At 43.9% G+C, this 16849-nt stretch overlaps 1 protein-coding gene across 1 annotated transcript in view; it reads left to right on the forward strand.

The window, feature by feature from the left end:
- The window catches only part of TICRR (TOPBP1 interacting checkpoint and replication regulator), a 79633-nt gene that overhangs the window by 39144 nt on the left and 23640 nt on the right, over positions 1 to 16849 (forward strand). Inside the window, exons 10-15 of the mRNA XM_029574783.1 lie at positions 4811 to 4904; positions 11856 to 11935; positions 14097 to 14333; positions 14647 to 14743; positions 15103 to 15190; positions 16322 to 16465. Of these exons, the coding sequence (XP_029430643.1) occupies positions 4811 to 4904; positions 11856 to 11935; positions 14097 to 14333; positions 14647 to 14743; positions 15103 to 15190; positions 16322 to 16465 (740 nt within the window). The remainder of the gene's footprint in view (positions 1 to 4810; positions 4905 to 11855; positions 11936 to 14096; positions 14334 to 14646; positions 14744 to 15102; positions 15191 to 16321; positions 16466 to 16849) is intronic.

The raw sequence follows: 16849 nt of genomic DNA on the forward strand, positions 1-16849 counted from the left end.
GGGGGCCTCCCAAGTACAGACTCGTGTGGTGATTATCTCACCACAATTTGAAGAAGGGAATAGGTCTGGAGACTATGGACTGGGTGGTTGTGACTACAGATTCCAGTCTCAGAGGTTGGGGAATGGTCTTTCAGGGCGGACGGCTCAAAGTCAGTGGTTAAGAACATAAGAACATGCCATACTGGGTCAGACCAAGGGTCCATCAAGCCCAGCATACTGTTTCCAACAGTGGCCAATCCAGGCCATAAGAACCTGGCAAATACCCAAAAACTAAGACTATTTCATGCTACCGTTGCTAGCAGTGGCTATTTTCTAAGTCAACTTAATTAATAGCAGGTAATGGACTTCTCCAAGAACTTATCCAATCCTTTTTTAAACACAGCTATACTAATTGAACTAACCACGTCCTCTGGCAACAAATTCCAGAGTTTAATTGTGCGTTGAGTGAAGAAGATCTTTCTTCGATTAGTTTTAAATGTGCCACATGCTAACTTCATGGAGTGCCCCCTAGTCTTTCTATTATCTGAAAGACTAAATAACCGATTCATATCTACCTGTTCTAAACCTCTCATGATTTTAAACACCTCTATCATATCCCCCTCAGCCGTCTCTTCTCCAAGCTGAAAAGTCCTAACCTCTTTAGTCTTTCCTCATAGGGGAGCTGTTCCATTCCTCTTATCATTTTGGTCGCCCTTCTCTGTACCTTCTCCATTGCAATTATATCTTTTTTGAGATGCGGCGACCAGAATTGTACACAGTATTCAAGGTGGGGTCTCACCATGGAGCGATACAGGGGCATTATGACATTTTACGTTTTATTCACCATTTCCTTCCTAATAATTCACAACATTCTGTTTGTTTTTTTGACTGCTGCAGCACACTGAACCAATGATTTCAATGTGTTATCCAGTATGACGCCTAGATCTCTTTCTTGGGTGGTAGCACCTAATATGGAACCTAACATTGTGTAACTATAGCATGGGTTATTTTTCCCTATATGCATCACCTTGCACTTATCCACATTAAATTTCATCTGCCATTTTGATGACCAATTTCCCAGTCTCACAAGGTCTTCCTGCAATTTATCACAATCTGCTTGTGATTTAACTACTCTGAACAATTTTGTATCATCTGCAAATTTGATTACCTCACTCGTCGTATTTCTTTCCAGATCATTTATAAATATATTGAAAAGTAAGGGTCCCAATACAGATTCCTGAGGCACTCCACTGCCCACTCCCTTCCACTGAGAAAATTGTCCATTTAATCCTACTCTCTGTTTTCTGTCTTTTAGCCTGTTTGTAATCCACGAAAGGACATCACCACCTATACCATGACTTTTTACTTTTCCTAGAAACCTCTCATGAGGAACTTTATCAAACGCCTTCTGAAAATCCAAGTACACTACATCTACCGGTTCACCTTTATCCACATGTTTATTAACTCCTTCAAAAAAATGAAGCAGATTTGTGAGGCAAGACTTGCCTTGGGTAAAGCAATGCTGACTTTGTTCCATTAAACCATGCCTTTCTATATGTTCTGTGATTTTGATGCTTAGAACACTTTCCACTATTTTTCCTGGCACTGAAGTCAGGCTAACCGGTCTGTAGTTTCCCAGATCGCCCCTGGAGTCCTTTTTAATGCCAGGGGAATTATCCTGGTCTATCAATCGTTTGGACATGAGAGCGGTTTGCATGCATTGGTTTGTTTCTCCTCTCAGGCCCGAAGGTGAATGGTGAGAATTTTCTCGGACAATGCAACCACGGCGGTGTATAGTAATCATCAGGGCGGGATGAAGAGTTGCGGGGTGACCTTCAAGGCCCAAGAGCTTTTTGGGCGGAGCAGTATCTGCAAGAGATTGTGGTGGTGTATGTAGCCGGAGTGGACGATGTGCAGGTGGATTACCTCAGGCAACAGTTGGATCTAGGGGAATGGGAGTTGTCAACGGAGGCACTCTGGACCTCAATCGAGCCAGGAGGGGCAGTTCCAAGCTGGACCTGATGGCATCGTGAAGCATTGCCAAAGCGGCTTGTTTCTTCAGTCACAGATGGGAGGTCGAGACTTAAGGGATTGATGCTCTGGTTTTTCCTTGGCCAACTGAGATTTTGCTGTACATGTTTCCTCCATGGCCTCTCATCGGCCGCGTGTTGCGATGCATAGAGTGACACTCATCACTCGACATCCGTGGTTTGCGGATCTGGCTCATCTCGCAATTGATGGTCCTGTCAGGTTGGTTCATCTGCAGGGACTACTCCGATAAGGACCCATCTTCTTGGATCAGGTGGATCGCTTTTGTCTCATGGCTTGGCTTTTGAAAGGAGACACTTAAAGTTGAAAGGTTACTCAGAGCCAGTTATTGCCACATTGTTTCAGATGAGGAGGCCTTCCACATCAAAGGCATTTTTCCAGGTGTGGTGGGTGTTTGAGAACTGGTGTTTGGAAAAGGGCCTAGAGCCGTTGCGGGTGAATATTCCCCACATCTTGGCCTTTTTGCAGCAGGGTTTGACTAAGGGTCTGGCTTACAGTTCTCTTCGAGTATAGGTGGCAGCCTTAGGATGCCTTAGGGGCAAATTGCAAGAGAGATCAGTGGCCTCTCATCCAGATGTCATATGGTTTTTAAAAGGGGCAAAGCATTTGCTGCCTCTAGTATGTAGGACATGTCCATCGTGGAGCCTTAACTTGGTCCTCCGAGTCCTGTGTGGACTGCCATTTGAGCCTTTGCAGAGGGCGTCGTTGAAGGACTTTTACCTTAAAGGCAGTTTTTCTGGTTGCAATTTGTTCGGCAAAATGATAAGGGGAATGGAACAACTCCCCTATGAGGAAAGACTAAAGAGGTTAGGACTTTTCAGCTTGGAGAAGAGACGACTGAGAGGGGATATGATAGAGGTGTTTAAAATCATGAGAGGTCTAGAACGGGTAGATGTGAATCGGTTATTTACTCTTTCGGATAGTAGAAAGACTAGGGGGCACTCCATGAAGTTAGCATGGGGCACATTTAAAACTAATCGGAGAAAGTTCTTTTTTACTCAACGCACAATTAAACTCTGGAATTTGTTGCCAGCGAATGTGGTTAGTGCAGTTAGTATAGCTGTGTTTAAGAAAGGATTGTAAAGTTAAGGATTGTAAAGTTAAGAAAGGATTGTAAAGTTAGTAAAGCTGTGTTTAAGAAAGGATTGGATAAGTTCTTGGAGGAGAAGTCCATTACCTGCTATTAAGTTCACTTAGAGAATAGCCACTGCCATTAGCAATGGTTACATGGAATAGACTTAGTTTTTGGGTACTTGCCAGGTTCTTATGGCCTGGATTGGCCACTGTTGGAAACAGGATGCTGGGCTTGATGGACCCTTGGTCTGACCCAGTATGGCATTTTCTTATGTTCTTATGTTGGTGGATCTTGGAGCTTCAAGCTTTGTCCTGTAGAGAGCCTTTTCTAAGGATACGGATGATGGGGTGTCATTGCATATGGTGCCTGGATTTTTACTGAAGGTCATCATCTCGTTCCATCTCAATCAGACGGTGGAGCTTCCTGCGTTTCCGAAGTTGGCATCGGAAGAGTTGCATGTGAGGGAACTTCATTTATTGGATGTGCGTCAGGCTATGTTGCGATATCTTCAGATCACTAAACGTTTTCAGCGATCAAATCATTTGTATGTCTTGTTTAGCGGAACAAAGAAAGGAAGTAAGGTGTCTAAAGCTTGAGTACATCCCACTTGTCTGGTTATGATCAGGAAAGGAAAATTTCTTACCTACTAATTTTCATTCCTGGAATACCACAGATCAATCCAGAGACCCTCCCCTTGTTTGTGAAAGACCGGTGTTGCAGCAATTAGCCATTAATGCAGAGCTTTCTATGGGTATTTAAAGTCCTCTAGGACTGGATGGTTAGAATTGGAAGGTTTTCCATTTCCTTTGATGTGAGGACTCCAGTTCAAGGGGCTCCAATTCTCAGTTCGCCCTGAAAGGAAAGGGGAAGTTTTGAGTTGTTTGACTTTTAATTTAGTTTGGGTACAGGTCAGGTCTGAGGACTGCAGATGTTACTGTGGGTTATGTAACAGTGCCTGAAAAATGTTTATTCTCTGCCTCCATCTGCTGGTAGGGATGCAAAACTCCACTTGTCTGGACTGATCTGTGGTATTCCAGGAACGAAAATTAGCAGGTAAGAACCAATTTTCCTTTCTCTATTGCAACAGAATTGAAGATTGTCTTGCACGACAACATAGCTAAAGATCCCTTTCTTTTGGGAAATGCTGTCAGGCAAAGTGCTTGGTTTGTTTTTTTTTCCCCCTCCATACCTCACCAGTATATGTTTGATAAGACTTTGTATTCTTTTCTTCTTGAACAGAAAAACTTACCTCCCTCAGGAGCTATACTGTTAACATAATTGTAAAGATTTTGGAAACTCGTGGTTATGAAATAAAATTAAGATGAAAGATTTTATTATGATGATCTTCATTATTAAAAAAGAAAAGCACCAGCAGAATAGGGATATGATCAAATATTGAATACAGCAAAATAATGATCTAGCAATGTGCAATTAAAAAATTTATTTTAAAATGACTCTTATGAAAAATTTATAGGTAGCACAAATTATTACCACTAAGAAGGTGATGACTCTCCAATTGACTATTTGACATTTTTAATAGGTGAGGTTTTGTTTTAGAATTAACAGCACATTTCAGGGGGAAACTGTTTTGGACTGAATCTACATAGCCATTGTAGGCTCATTAAGTTGACATATTTGGAACCTGAAACTGACAGTTCAAAGTTCCATTAGTTGCAAAGTTTTAAATACATTTATCTACTGCTTTAGGTGTGAAGTTCAAGTTTTTCTGCGCCTGGAAATGTGTGTTCAGTGTCCCTCTGTACAGAATAATACAGATGATATGGAACAAATGGTTGAGGAGGCAAGTAAATTTACTCTGAGAGATTCATGACTATAGATTTTTGGTCTGATTCTGTATACCACATATAGATTTATAGTTTTGTCGTTTCCAATATAATTTCTCTAAATGCAGGTTGTGTGAGATTGTTTGAACTTATATTAATAGATCTTTTCATTGTTTCTAGTCTAGTAATTGCTGCAACATTTCTTGAGGCCCAAGAACTAGGTACCAGGGCTCCTTTCCGAACCTTGTATCACGGGCTCTAAATTCAGCCTCTCTGTATCACCCCTTAACAATGACCATGACTCACTCCCTCCCTCTCAGGGGCTGTGAAAGCTGTTTGCACAGCATCTCTAACTCCACTGACCCTAGATACAGAAGATCCGATTTGGGGATTGAGCCAGGGATCTCTTGCAAGGCAACATGGAGTGCCGTTACTGAGCCCCTGGGCTGGTCCAGAATATATTTACTCACATTCTATAGGCTACCTTTCCCTGTACGTGCCTGGATCAGACCAGACAGTGGATTGAGCCTCTTTTCCAGCAGATGGAGCTAGAGAAAAACTCAAGGTATCCTATATCAGGACAGTGCTCCCCCCCCCCCCCCCCCCCCCCGTGATCCTTCAGTATTTCTCTGTCTCCAGCAGATGCAGATAGCAGAACCTGTGGTTCCCTTTCTTTGTAGCAGTTTTTGGTTTGCGGAAGTTCTTCCTCCTCCTTCTCTAGTTATAAAGGATCAAGCATGTATTGGTTTAATTCCCAGTGTTTAAAAAGTAAAAAAAAAAAAAAGTTAGTCATCAGGAGCAGTTTTGTTCTGACTCCTCGCTCTTGCTTGGGCCTAGGGGGGTCCTGTCCCCTTGATTTATTCAGCCTAGGACCCTTTCCCCGGTGGCCTCTTGCCTGGCTCTGGGGTGTTACTGGTGGTCCAGGCCCTCCCCCGTTGAGACCCCTGAGAGGTTTCATGCCTCTGGTCTCTTGTTGTCAGAGAAGTAAAATTCCTCTGTCACTTTAAGCTGTCTGGGGAAGGAAAAAAAAAAGGAAAGGTTTTTACTTTTTGTTAATCAGTACCCTGGACAAGGACCGGCAGCTTATGGGGGAAGGAGTGGCGAGCAGTTTTTTCTATCTCCCGCTCGTAGCAGCCAGGCACAGAAGGACTTTGCCGTTCCTGTGGCGGCTACTCAACACCCCCCCCCCCCCCCCCCCAAATGCCTCGATCGCCATTTTGTATCGACATGTGGAGAGCCGGCCTGCTGCACATATCGAGCCTGTTTCTTTGCCGGACAGGGGAAAGGATTCTGTAGTTCACCAATCCCCTCTGGATTTAAGCCCTGTGGACGAATTTGATCCTGGACCCTCAGGATGATTTCCCCCCTCCTCCAATTCCAGCGAAAGCCCCTTCTGATTTTACTACTGATTTTGTACTTTTATTACACAGAGCTTATGTCGCTAGCTTGCTGCAGCAGGAGGATCCTCCCAAAGACCTCCCACCTGTGAAGGTTCCTATAGGCCCTCCACCTGCAAAGGTGCCTAGGGTATCTACAGGCCAGAGACCAAGCTCCCAGATTCCCACGGGACTAATCGGGTTCGGACCATACCAGGGGTGCAAACCTGCTGGATCCTACCCCACCTCCTCAGCTCCCGGAGCCTGATCCGGATGCAGATCCTGTAACTCAGAATCCACTGATCGAAGGGGACGACCTGCGGGTCTTATGCTTGTTCCAACAGGAGGAGCTGGATCCGCTCATCCCTTTTTATTCTAGCCGAGTTGGGCATAGATACCCCTCCAGTGTAAGCTGCTAGTACCCTGGTTTCCAATAACGTGGACCCTGTCCTGGCAGGACTGAGAGCCTCTCCACGTACCTTCTCTTTTCATCCTATGCTAATGCAGTTACTTCTCCGGGAATGGGAAGCTCCGGAATCTGGCTTACGAGTGGGCAGAGCAATGGGCAAGCTCTATCCCCTCCCGGACCACTGCTCAAGGTCCCTAAGGTGGATGCTTCTGTTTCCGCTGTCACAAAGAGAACCACCATCACGGTGGTTGGAGCGATGGCTTTGAAGGGCCTTCAGGATCGGAAGTTGGAGGTACATCTCAAAAGGATCTTTGAAGTTCTAGCGCTCGGTGTTTGGGTGACAGTATGTAGCAGTCTCATGCAGCGGGCAAGTCTCAGGTGGGTTCAACAAACTACTCAGCACCCAGGATCTCCCGTCTGCAGAGGCAGAACAGGCGGCCGCAGTTGGGTGTGGGGCTGATGCCCTCTATGATCTCCTTAGGGTGCAGGCCAGAGCCATGGTTTCAGCGGTGTCGGCCAGACGCCTCCTCTGGCTGCGAAATTGGGTGGCAGACTCCTTTTCTAAATAGCAGTTGGGCACTCTCCCATTCAAGGGTAAGTTACTTTTTGGGAAGGACCTGGAGCAGCTTATCAAATCTTTAGGCGGCGACAAGATTCATAAGCTGCCTGAGGACCGCCCTAAACAGTCCAAGTCCTTTTTTTCCTTTGTGCTCTCGTTTCAGGGGGCAGCACAGGTACAGCAAGCCGCGGGGGGGCATCTCAAAGAAATCCCTCCACTAGATCTCAATCATGGTCTCATTCCTTTCGTGGACGACGGCCATTCTGGGATGGTAACCCCCAAGGATCCACCCCAAAGTCCTCGCAATGAGATGCGGCCAACCCATTCCTCCGTTCGCAATTTAGGTGGTCGTCTGTCCCTATTTTACGAGGAATGGGTCAAAATTACTTTGGATCGGTGAGTCCTCGAAGCAATCGAACGAGACTACGCTTTAGTATTTGCTCGGGATCTTCCGGACCGCTATTTAATTTCTCCCTGTGGACTTCGGAAGCGTCCAGCTGTGCGCTAGACTGTCGACAGGCTTCAACAGCTTGGAGCCATAGTCCCTGTTCTCCTGGAGGAACAGGGGTCAGGCCAGTATTCCATCTAGTTCGTGGTTCCCAAAAAGGACGGCTCTTTTCGATCAGTCCTGGACTCAAGAGAGTCAACAAGGCACTCAAGGTCCCCCAATTTCAGATGGAAACCCTGAGGGCGGTCATCGCATCAGTTTGCACAGGCGAATTCCTTCTCTCGATTTGACGGAGGCCTACCTTCATATCCCAATCCGCCAGGAACATCAGAAGTATATCCGTTTCAACATCCTGGGACGGCATTACCAGTTTCGAGCGCTCCCGTTCGGTCTCACCACCACTCCACATACATTTACCAAGGTCATGGTGGTAGTGGTGGCCTTCCTCCACTGAGAGGGTATACTGGTCCATTCTTACCTGGATGACTGGCTCATTCGGGCAAAATCGGAGAAACTCTGAGCGATTACAGTTAAGTCTTGTCGTTTCTCCCCTCCCTCGGTTGGATAGTCAATTTCCCCAAGAGCAACCTCAAGCCCTCTCAAGTACTGGAATTTTTAGGGGCACACTTCAACACACTCGTGGGCAAAACCTTGCTTCCAGAGGCCTGGGCGCTCAAGCTCATGAATCAAGTACATCTGTTAGTCTCCAGGTCCTGGGCTCTATGGCTTCAACTATAGATTTGGTTCCATGGGCCTTCGCACATATGCGGCCTTTACAGAAAGCTTTGCTGTCCCACTGGAAGCTGGTCTCTGAGGAGTTTCAGATACCTCTACCGCTCTCCGACTTTACCATCGCCAGCATGCAGTGGTGGCTCTCACTCGTTCACCTGTTGAAAGGGATGCACCTGGAAACACCTCAGTGGATCATTGTTACGACGGACGCCAGCCTCTCTGGCTGGGGAACAGTATGCCAGAATCAGTCTACCCAAGGGCAATGGTCCTCAGACAAGTCTCAATGGCACATCAATCATCTGGAGGCCCGAGTGGTTCGCCTGGCGCTCAAGACAATCCTGCCTTTGCTGCGTCGCAAAGCGGTGCAAGTTCTCTCCAACAGTGCCACCACAGTAGCTTACATCAATTGCTAGGGTGGCACCAGGAGTCGGCTGGAAGTCAGCAAGCAGTTCTCCAGAGTAGAGCACCATCTGGCTCTACTGGCAGCCTCCCACATGGCGGGGAAGGAGAATATTCAGGCCGACTTCCTAAGTCGTCAACACCTAGACCCCGGAGAGTGGGAGTTGTCCAAAGAGGTGATGGATCTTGTCGTGCGCAAGTGGGGAGCCCCTCACTTAGACCTGATGACCACTCTGAAAAATGCAAAGGCTCCCAGATTCTTCAGCCGCAGACGGGAGCACTGCTCGGAAGGGGTGGATGCCCTGGTGCTACCCTGGCCTCGCGACATCGTCCTCTACATGTTCCCACCCTGGCCTCTGGTGGGAAAAGTACTCAGAAGAATAGAGCTTCACAATGGGCCAGTCATTCTCATAGCACCAGAATGGTCCGGAAGACCATGGTTCACGGATCTGGTGAACCTCGCAACGGCTGGTCCTCTTCGCCTCGGTCACCTCCCAAACCTACTGTGGCAGGGTCCCATATTTTCGATCAGGCGGATCGCTTTTGTCTAGCGGCCTGGCCTTTGAAAGGCGCAAACTAAGGAAGAAGGGTTATAAGGAGGAGGTTGTTTCCACCTTGTTGCGTGCGCGTAAGACTTCAACCTCTCTCACTTATGTTCGGATATGGAGAGTGTTTGAGACAATGTGTGCTGACTCAGGAGTACCGGCGCGCAAGGCCCCGGTTTCCCAGGTCCTATCTTTACTACAGAATGGCCTCTCCAAGGGTTTGTCTTTCAATTCCCTGTGGGTTCAAGTTTCGGCTCTCTGTTCCCTCTTAGGGCGGGTTGATGGTTACACGGTGGCGGCCCACCCGGATGTCGTGGGGTTCCTCAAGAGGGCTAAGCATTTGAATCCGCCTGTCTGGGCTACTTGTCCATCGTGGAGCCTTAATCTTTTACTTCGTTCTTTGCGGGGCACCTTTCGAACCCCTCAGGCGGGCCACACTCAAAGACTGACTCTTAAGACAGTATTTCTGGTCTCTATCTGCTCGACCAGGAGAGTGTCCGAACTCCAAGCCTTGTCTTGTAGGGGAACCATTTCTTCGTTTTTCTGATTCAGGTGTTTCCCTCAAGAGGTCGTGTCCTCTTTTCACTTAAATCAGTCAGTGGAGCTACCTGCCTTTTCTCCAGACGACATTGCGAGCACACCTGGCGGAGACCTAAGGCACCTTGATGTGAAAAGAGTGCTACTGCAAATCTTAGAAGTCACAAATGAGTTTCGGGTCTCTGATCATCTCTTTGTCTTATGGAGCGGACCCAATAAGGGGAACGAGGCTTCTAAGGCAACCATCGCTCGCTGGCTAAAGGAGGCGATTGCGTCTGAGTATATCTGTCGGGGCCGGCCAGTTCCGGAGGGCTTAAAGGCCCATTCGTTGCGTTCACAGGCTACTTCTTGGGCGGAGAGCCAGTTGGTCTCCCCACAAGAAATATGCAGAGCAGCTATCGGGAAATCTCTTCATACCTTTGCTCGTCATTATTGCCTCGATGTACAGGCACCAGTTTTTTGTTCCTTCGGCAGACAGGTGCTTCGAGCGGGACTATGTCGGTCCCACCTTACTTAGGGAAGCTTTAGTACATCCCATTGTCTGGACTGATCCGGGTACATACAGGGAAAGGATAACTGGTTCTTACCTGCTAATTTTCGTTCCTGTAGTACCACGGATCAGTCCAGACGCCCGCCTTTCTTGCATTCTGACTTTTCTTGGAAACGACCGCTCGAAGTTTCTTTCATTTACAGATTTTGTGAGTATCTCCTAAGCTTATCAGAGCAACACATATCTGAGCTATAAGGCACCGGAAGTATCTGACCATTATATGTAAGAGCACGTTTTTGCATTGTTTCAAATTTCCAGTTCCAGTTTGGAGGTTATAGGTTTTACTTGCTTGATCTTTCTCTGGTTAACATTATAGTTCGATTTTTTCCTGCTTTGATAATGATTGTACTGAAGGGACACAGGGAGAGCACTGTCCTGATATAGGATACCTTTTGAGTTTTTCTCTGTCTCCATCTGCTGGAAAGGAGGCTCAGCCCACTGTCTGGACTGATCCATGGTACTACAGGAACGAAAATTAGCAGGTAAGAACCAATTTTCCTTTCTCTGAAAAACATGCTCAAGGTGGATTTACAATACAGCAAAACAAAAATACAAGTTCCCTGTATGTACCTGGATCAGTCCAGGACAGCTGGGTTTTGCATCCCCTCCAGCAGATGGAGACAGAAAAAGACTTCGCGGACTCTGTCCTATACCCCTGAGGTGCCACCTAGTGTCTGCCAGTATTATACTGTACCCAAGCAGAAATTAGAAAAACCATAACGGCAACCATAAAACCACTTCCCCCCCGAAGCACAGAGGAAATGGTACTACAGGAATGACAATTAGCAGATGATAACCAATTTTCCTATTGTCTGCATAAACAAATCACATACATAGCTAATCATACTCCAAAATAATAGAATAAGATACAACATAATCTTTAAAAAGAGACTAATTGAACATATTGATCATAAATGGATCATTTTTAAAGAAAAACTTCAGTGTTCCCAGCTCAGGGTTGAAATTCTCTTCAAGGGTTAATGGTATTTAAAAATACTCTTAATAGAAGAAAATCTTTTACATGCAAGCATTAGCCTATGATAGACACATTTTTTGCAGTGCCTGTGTTTTTCCTGCGACCCACTTGGGGTTAGAGGGCATCAAGAGCAAGGCATCTGGAAGCAGCTCTGATATCACAGAAAAGATAATTTTACAAGTTATTTTCTTCTTTTGAAAATATGTGTTTTAACTTATTGAGGTGGTGTAGTTGAAGTGCTTTTTTTAGAACATGTCATCAGATGGAGATTGGGCTTTATTGTAAAACTGAATGCAGTGGAGGTTTTGCTGAAAAGTTCATCGCACCAAGGACCAGCTACCTGAGGTTGATTAATTGTCCATAATGACTCATGTTCACAGAGTCACAGAGAGCAATTTTTGTGAAGGCTTCAATATGTTGGATTTTTTTCTTTTCAGATAACAGACATGCTTCGTGTTTTGTCTCTAATGGAAGATCCTGCATACCTTACAAAATTTCTGGAAGAAGTCCTAACTTTGTAAGAATTTGAATTTTTTTTGAAAACCAAAGAACGTAATGGTACCATTCTAAAGTCTGCCAGGTTACACCATTATCCCTGATGCCAAGACATCTGAGCACATTTCATTGCAGTCAGTTGAAGCATTTAAAGCACTCAAGTAGCCATGGGGATCATTCAGTCACGAGATGCTCTGTATGTTCCAGCTTAAATGACTATTAGGCTGATTTCAGTTATTAAATAAAAGCTTAGCTCCCAGTGCTCCAACTGTGACTTGCGCACACATTGACTAAAAGGTTATAACTTCTAAGCAATAATTACAATTATTCTAGAACAGCAAGCAAACTGCAGCATTCACCTCCCCACTTCTAGACTTTGCAAACTCCAAAATGAGCCAGCTCGTGAAATGCAGTAAGTAAAAGGAGGCAAATCCTTGTTTCTATTTGAACTAGCAATGAGAATCCCAGACGGCAAAGGAGGGGAGAGGATTCAGGCATTTGGAAAAACTGGAGGACCAGCCCTTATTACCAAGCAAAAGGTTAAAAATGCTGGCAGTTGGTGCTTTTAACACTTTTCATTTTTGTTTGAAAATAATACCAAGGTTGCTTTTACTTTTTCTTGGTCCTCCAACTTTTGGGGAATCCCTTGATCTTATCCTTTGCTGTCTAGAATTATATTCTTACTAAGAGAAATGAATCTTAATCAGTCCTAGATCTTTGTTCATTAAATAAATGGAGACAAAATCTTAGGCCATCATAATAGGCACTCCCATCTGAAAATACCTTCAATTGCCTTATAAATAATCATATGGTCTTAATGTACAGTCCATTCATAATATTTTTTTTCATTTTTTGAAGCACATAAAAGTACTTACCTTGTTAGTCTTATCAGCAGTTCCCTGTACATACCCGGATCAGTCCAGACAGTGGATTATGTCCCCCGTCCAGCAGATGGAGTCAGAAAGACTGGACTGATCCATGGTACTACAGGAATGAAAATTAGCAGGTAAGGAATAATTTTCTTCATCTTCCCTAAGGTACCCCAACATGGGTCCGCATTTAAAAAACCACAATCTTTTTAACATCATCAAAATCTTCAAATGTTCTTCACATATTTACATAACCAAATTTTAAATTTTTAGAGTTTAAGTCCAAAAATTTACTCCTAAATACAAAAGTATCTAAGGTTCTTGTTCATATCCTAGATCAGTCCCGACAAGTGGGTTTTGCATCTCTACAAGCAGATGGAGGCAGAGAACAACTTTTAAGACACTGCTGCATAACCGAAAGTGCCACCTGCAGTTCCTCAGTATTTCTTTGTCTCCAATAAATGGTAGAGGTGCAAACCTGCAGTCTGAAAAAAAAAATAAAAAGGAGGTAAGAGAAGAGGAAAAAGATCTTCACGTGCTCCCTGAGGTGTTAGGCATCTTTGTGGGCCATCCCTCAGGTCGAGTTGGGCAAGTGGGCAGTTGGAGATCCCTGAGCTGCTTTAGCCCACCACATCCAGGAGACTGAAAGCCAGGGGTCTTGGTTCCCTCCATCTGCCTGAAGCCTTAGCCAGGAGCACAGGGAAGTATCCCTTTTGCTATTTTTGTGGCTGTTTTTGGGCTGTTTCTTTAAAAAAAACGGAGAGTCAATAGCTGAGCCGTGTTGGGCTGTCATGGGATGGCAGGTGCTGGGAGAAGGATGCAGGAAGCGACGAGTTTTCTCAGCACTCTGGGGATCTGGGGCTGCTTGGGAGAAGTGTCTTTGGTTTTCTTAGCTTTGACATAGGATACCGAAAAGCTGAAGGCAGCACCAGAGTGAAGTCATCTTTGAACTTTTTTTTTCTGTCTCCACCTGCTGACAGGAAGGACATATCCTATTTGTCTGGACTGTTCTGGCAGGATGAAAGGAAATTAACAGATGTTTAAATTTCACTTTTTTTCACCCTGCTTTGGACAACTCTGTTTAAGAATAGAGGAAGCAATTAAGAAGACTTTTTAAAATAAAATAAATAAATTACTGTGGTTTCTTTGTAAACAAAGTTTAAAGTAACATTGTATGTATTGTGCTTTAAATGGAGAAATTTTCATGAGGTCAAACTTGGTCTTCATTAATTGTCACTTCTTTTCAACATAGTATGTTTACTGCTGAGATGACAATACACATTTCTGCTATTTAGAATAAATTGTATTTCATAGGTATACAGCTTCCATACCTAAGATCCTTGGAGACCTATACTTCAGTCTGGGGATACAGATTCCAAAGACATTGGCTTCCGCTCTTCCTGCAGAATTTTTCAGCAATGACTCAATTACCCATGAGGAAAAATCTCCATTTTCACAGCCTCTGTTATCCAGGGCTCCCAGTGCAACATCTGTGCATACTGAGGCAGATCAGCTGGAAGAGTTACGCACTAGATCAGCCAAGAAGAGAAGGTACTGTTGTTCAGTTATATGTTTTTCATCCATAGATAAGGTTTCAAGCTGTGAAAGTAGAGGCCCTAGTCATAAGAGTTTCAACATACACATTTTTTTTTTTACACCACAACTGCTGTGCCCTGACTGATATTTCCAACTTTGTAAAGTTATTGAATTGTTAATCTTAAACTAGCAATGACTTTAGAGCTGGTGGTGGGTTATACTGTTTAAGAATTTTTGCCATCAAGCTGTTATGTGTGACTGTAACTCTGGAAGAAGTTGGTTTTTTTTTCCTTCTCTTTTGTCATAACTTACACCAAACTTTCCTCAGAGCCAGTGCCCTGGCTAGGCACAGAAGCATAACTGAGTCATCACAGAATTTACGTCAAATTGAATTGCCCAAAGTGCCGAAGAGACGTCCCAGTAAAGTAAGCATTTTTCCGGTGCTGGCATTATTCAACATGTCAAGCTGTTTACCAGCTCTAATTCATTGATATTATGCAATGTTACAGTCATCAGTTTAATCAGCTACTTGCCGCAAGAACTTAATATTCACTATCAGGATTAGTTATGCTCAATTAGTTCTGCATTGATGAAAAATGCTATTTTAGCTAATTAAAGAAAGATTTCATCCTAGGCAATTGAAAAATCCTGCTAGATTAAAATATTTGAGAGTTTAAAGCAGTAAAATGTTCTTTATTAGTTTTGTTTTGTTTTTTAATATATATATATATATAAATATTGTTGAAGGCACGTAAGTTACTCAAAGCATTTGTTCACCCTGCAGGAAAACTCTCACTCTTATCTTACTACTGTTGTTGAAAAACTTCAGCAGCTGCCTCTCTCACTTCCGCTAAAGGAGGCGGCAGGCCAAGGTATGGTGTAGTAATCTCGTTAATTTGCATGTGTAAAACTTTATGCATGCAGTATTGCCACTGTACACTACTGTAAAATCTATGCTGCTTATGCCAAGTGATATTCTTTGCTAGCTATCTATTTTCTGTGAGCAACACACCATATAAAGATTTCATGTGCATCCCAAATTCTGCAAGAATGTAGTGCATACAGCAGGAAGATAGCCATGTAGTTATAGGTATAGTTAGCTATTCTTACCACCTTGCCCTCCCTATACATGTGTATGTATATTAGGTACTGTAAATGTTTTCATGGGGGTCAGAGTTGGTCTTAATCATAATGATTTTGTTTACATATGATATGGAAGCAGCATTTCTGCATTGGTTTTAAATACACTCAGTTTCAGCTATGCATGTCCTTTTTGGGGAATAGCCTTTGGTTTAATTCTCATTTTCCTAGCTTGTAGCCAGATGGACTTAGGACCAATGGATATAGTGTACTCCTGATAGCAGATGGGAGACTGAGTCAGATTTCAAAGCTGACGTTAGCCTACATATACCCGTGCAGGAAGCTTAGCTCTTCAGTATTTCTCAGTCTCCTAAAGCAGTTAGGGACACTTCCACACTCTAGAAGAGTGTTAGCAATTTTAAAACAAAGAAGAGAGAAAATTTATCTCAAGAAGATGAGCCCCGCTCTCCTGTGGTGATACCTAAGGGTCCCTTCCCCAGTCGAGAATTGCTGAGGTGACTTCCGAGATCCCTCGGAGGCAAGCCTCGGTCCGGTAGCCAGCTCCCGGCGTGGACTTAGCCCCCAGGATGGTTTTAAATACGCTCAGTTTCAGCTATGCATGTCTTTTTTTTTAGGGGAATAGCCTTTGGTTTAATTCTCATTTCTAGAATTAAACTGATTTTATGACTGCATATGGGGAAGTTAGTTATTAATGAAAAAATTGGCAGGCCTTCTGTAAGTCTGGCAGGGCCAAGTTGGTCATAAGTCAGTGGATCAGTATAAAAAGCATTCTTCAGAGGGTTATTTCTTGAAGGTAATATAATTTGAAAGAATGTAATTTCTGCATCCACTTCAGCTAGAAAGATATGGGTTGAAAGGGAGTAGTATCATAAATATAAATTACGCTTTTATTATGTTTTCAGAAGTAACAAAAGTGAGAAGGAACCTCTTTATTCAGGAGATTTGCTCTCCTTCGAAAAGATCAGCAAAGATGCCAAGAAGCCAGTCTGTGTCAGCTGTAGAGGGCCTGAAAGAAAAACGTAGCAGATCTCATGAGAGCACTAAAGGTAGTATGCATAGAATGAGTACACAATTCTTAACCGTTCTCTGGTGACTATTCAGATTAGAACATCTCAACCAAATTACATGTTTTTAACAGGCTTCATCAGAATGGCAGACATTTGTTTTTAGGAATTACTGGCTTGTCTTCTGATTGTACTCCTCGCAACAGCTAATATTTTCTTCACATTTGGTCCTCTGTCTATGAAGGAAAAAAGAACTGAAGAGCTGTTTCTTCCCTATGTGTGCATAGAAAATAAAAGCATGTACAGATTGTATTGGCCAAAAATCAAGACACAGACTAGTTCTTACAGACTACTACTAGATATTGAAATATGTACATGCTCTTGCAGTATGTTACATTTCTGAATTTATAAACTTTTAGGAGGACT

The sequence above is a fragment of the Rhinatrema bivittatum genome, chromosome 13 (assembly GCF_901001135.1).
Source record: "Rhinatrema bivittatum chromosome 13, aRhiBiv1.1, whole genome shotgun sequence".
In the NCBI taxonomy this organism is placed as follows: Eukaryota; Metazoa; Chordata; class Amphibia; order Gymnophiona; family Rhinatrematidae; genus Rhinatrema; species Rhinatrema bivittatum.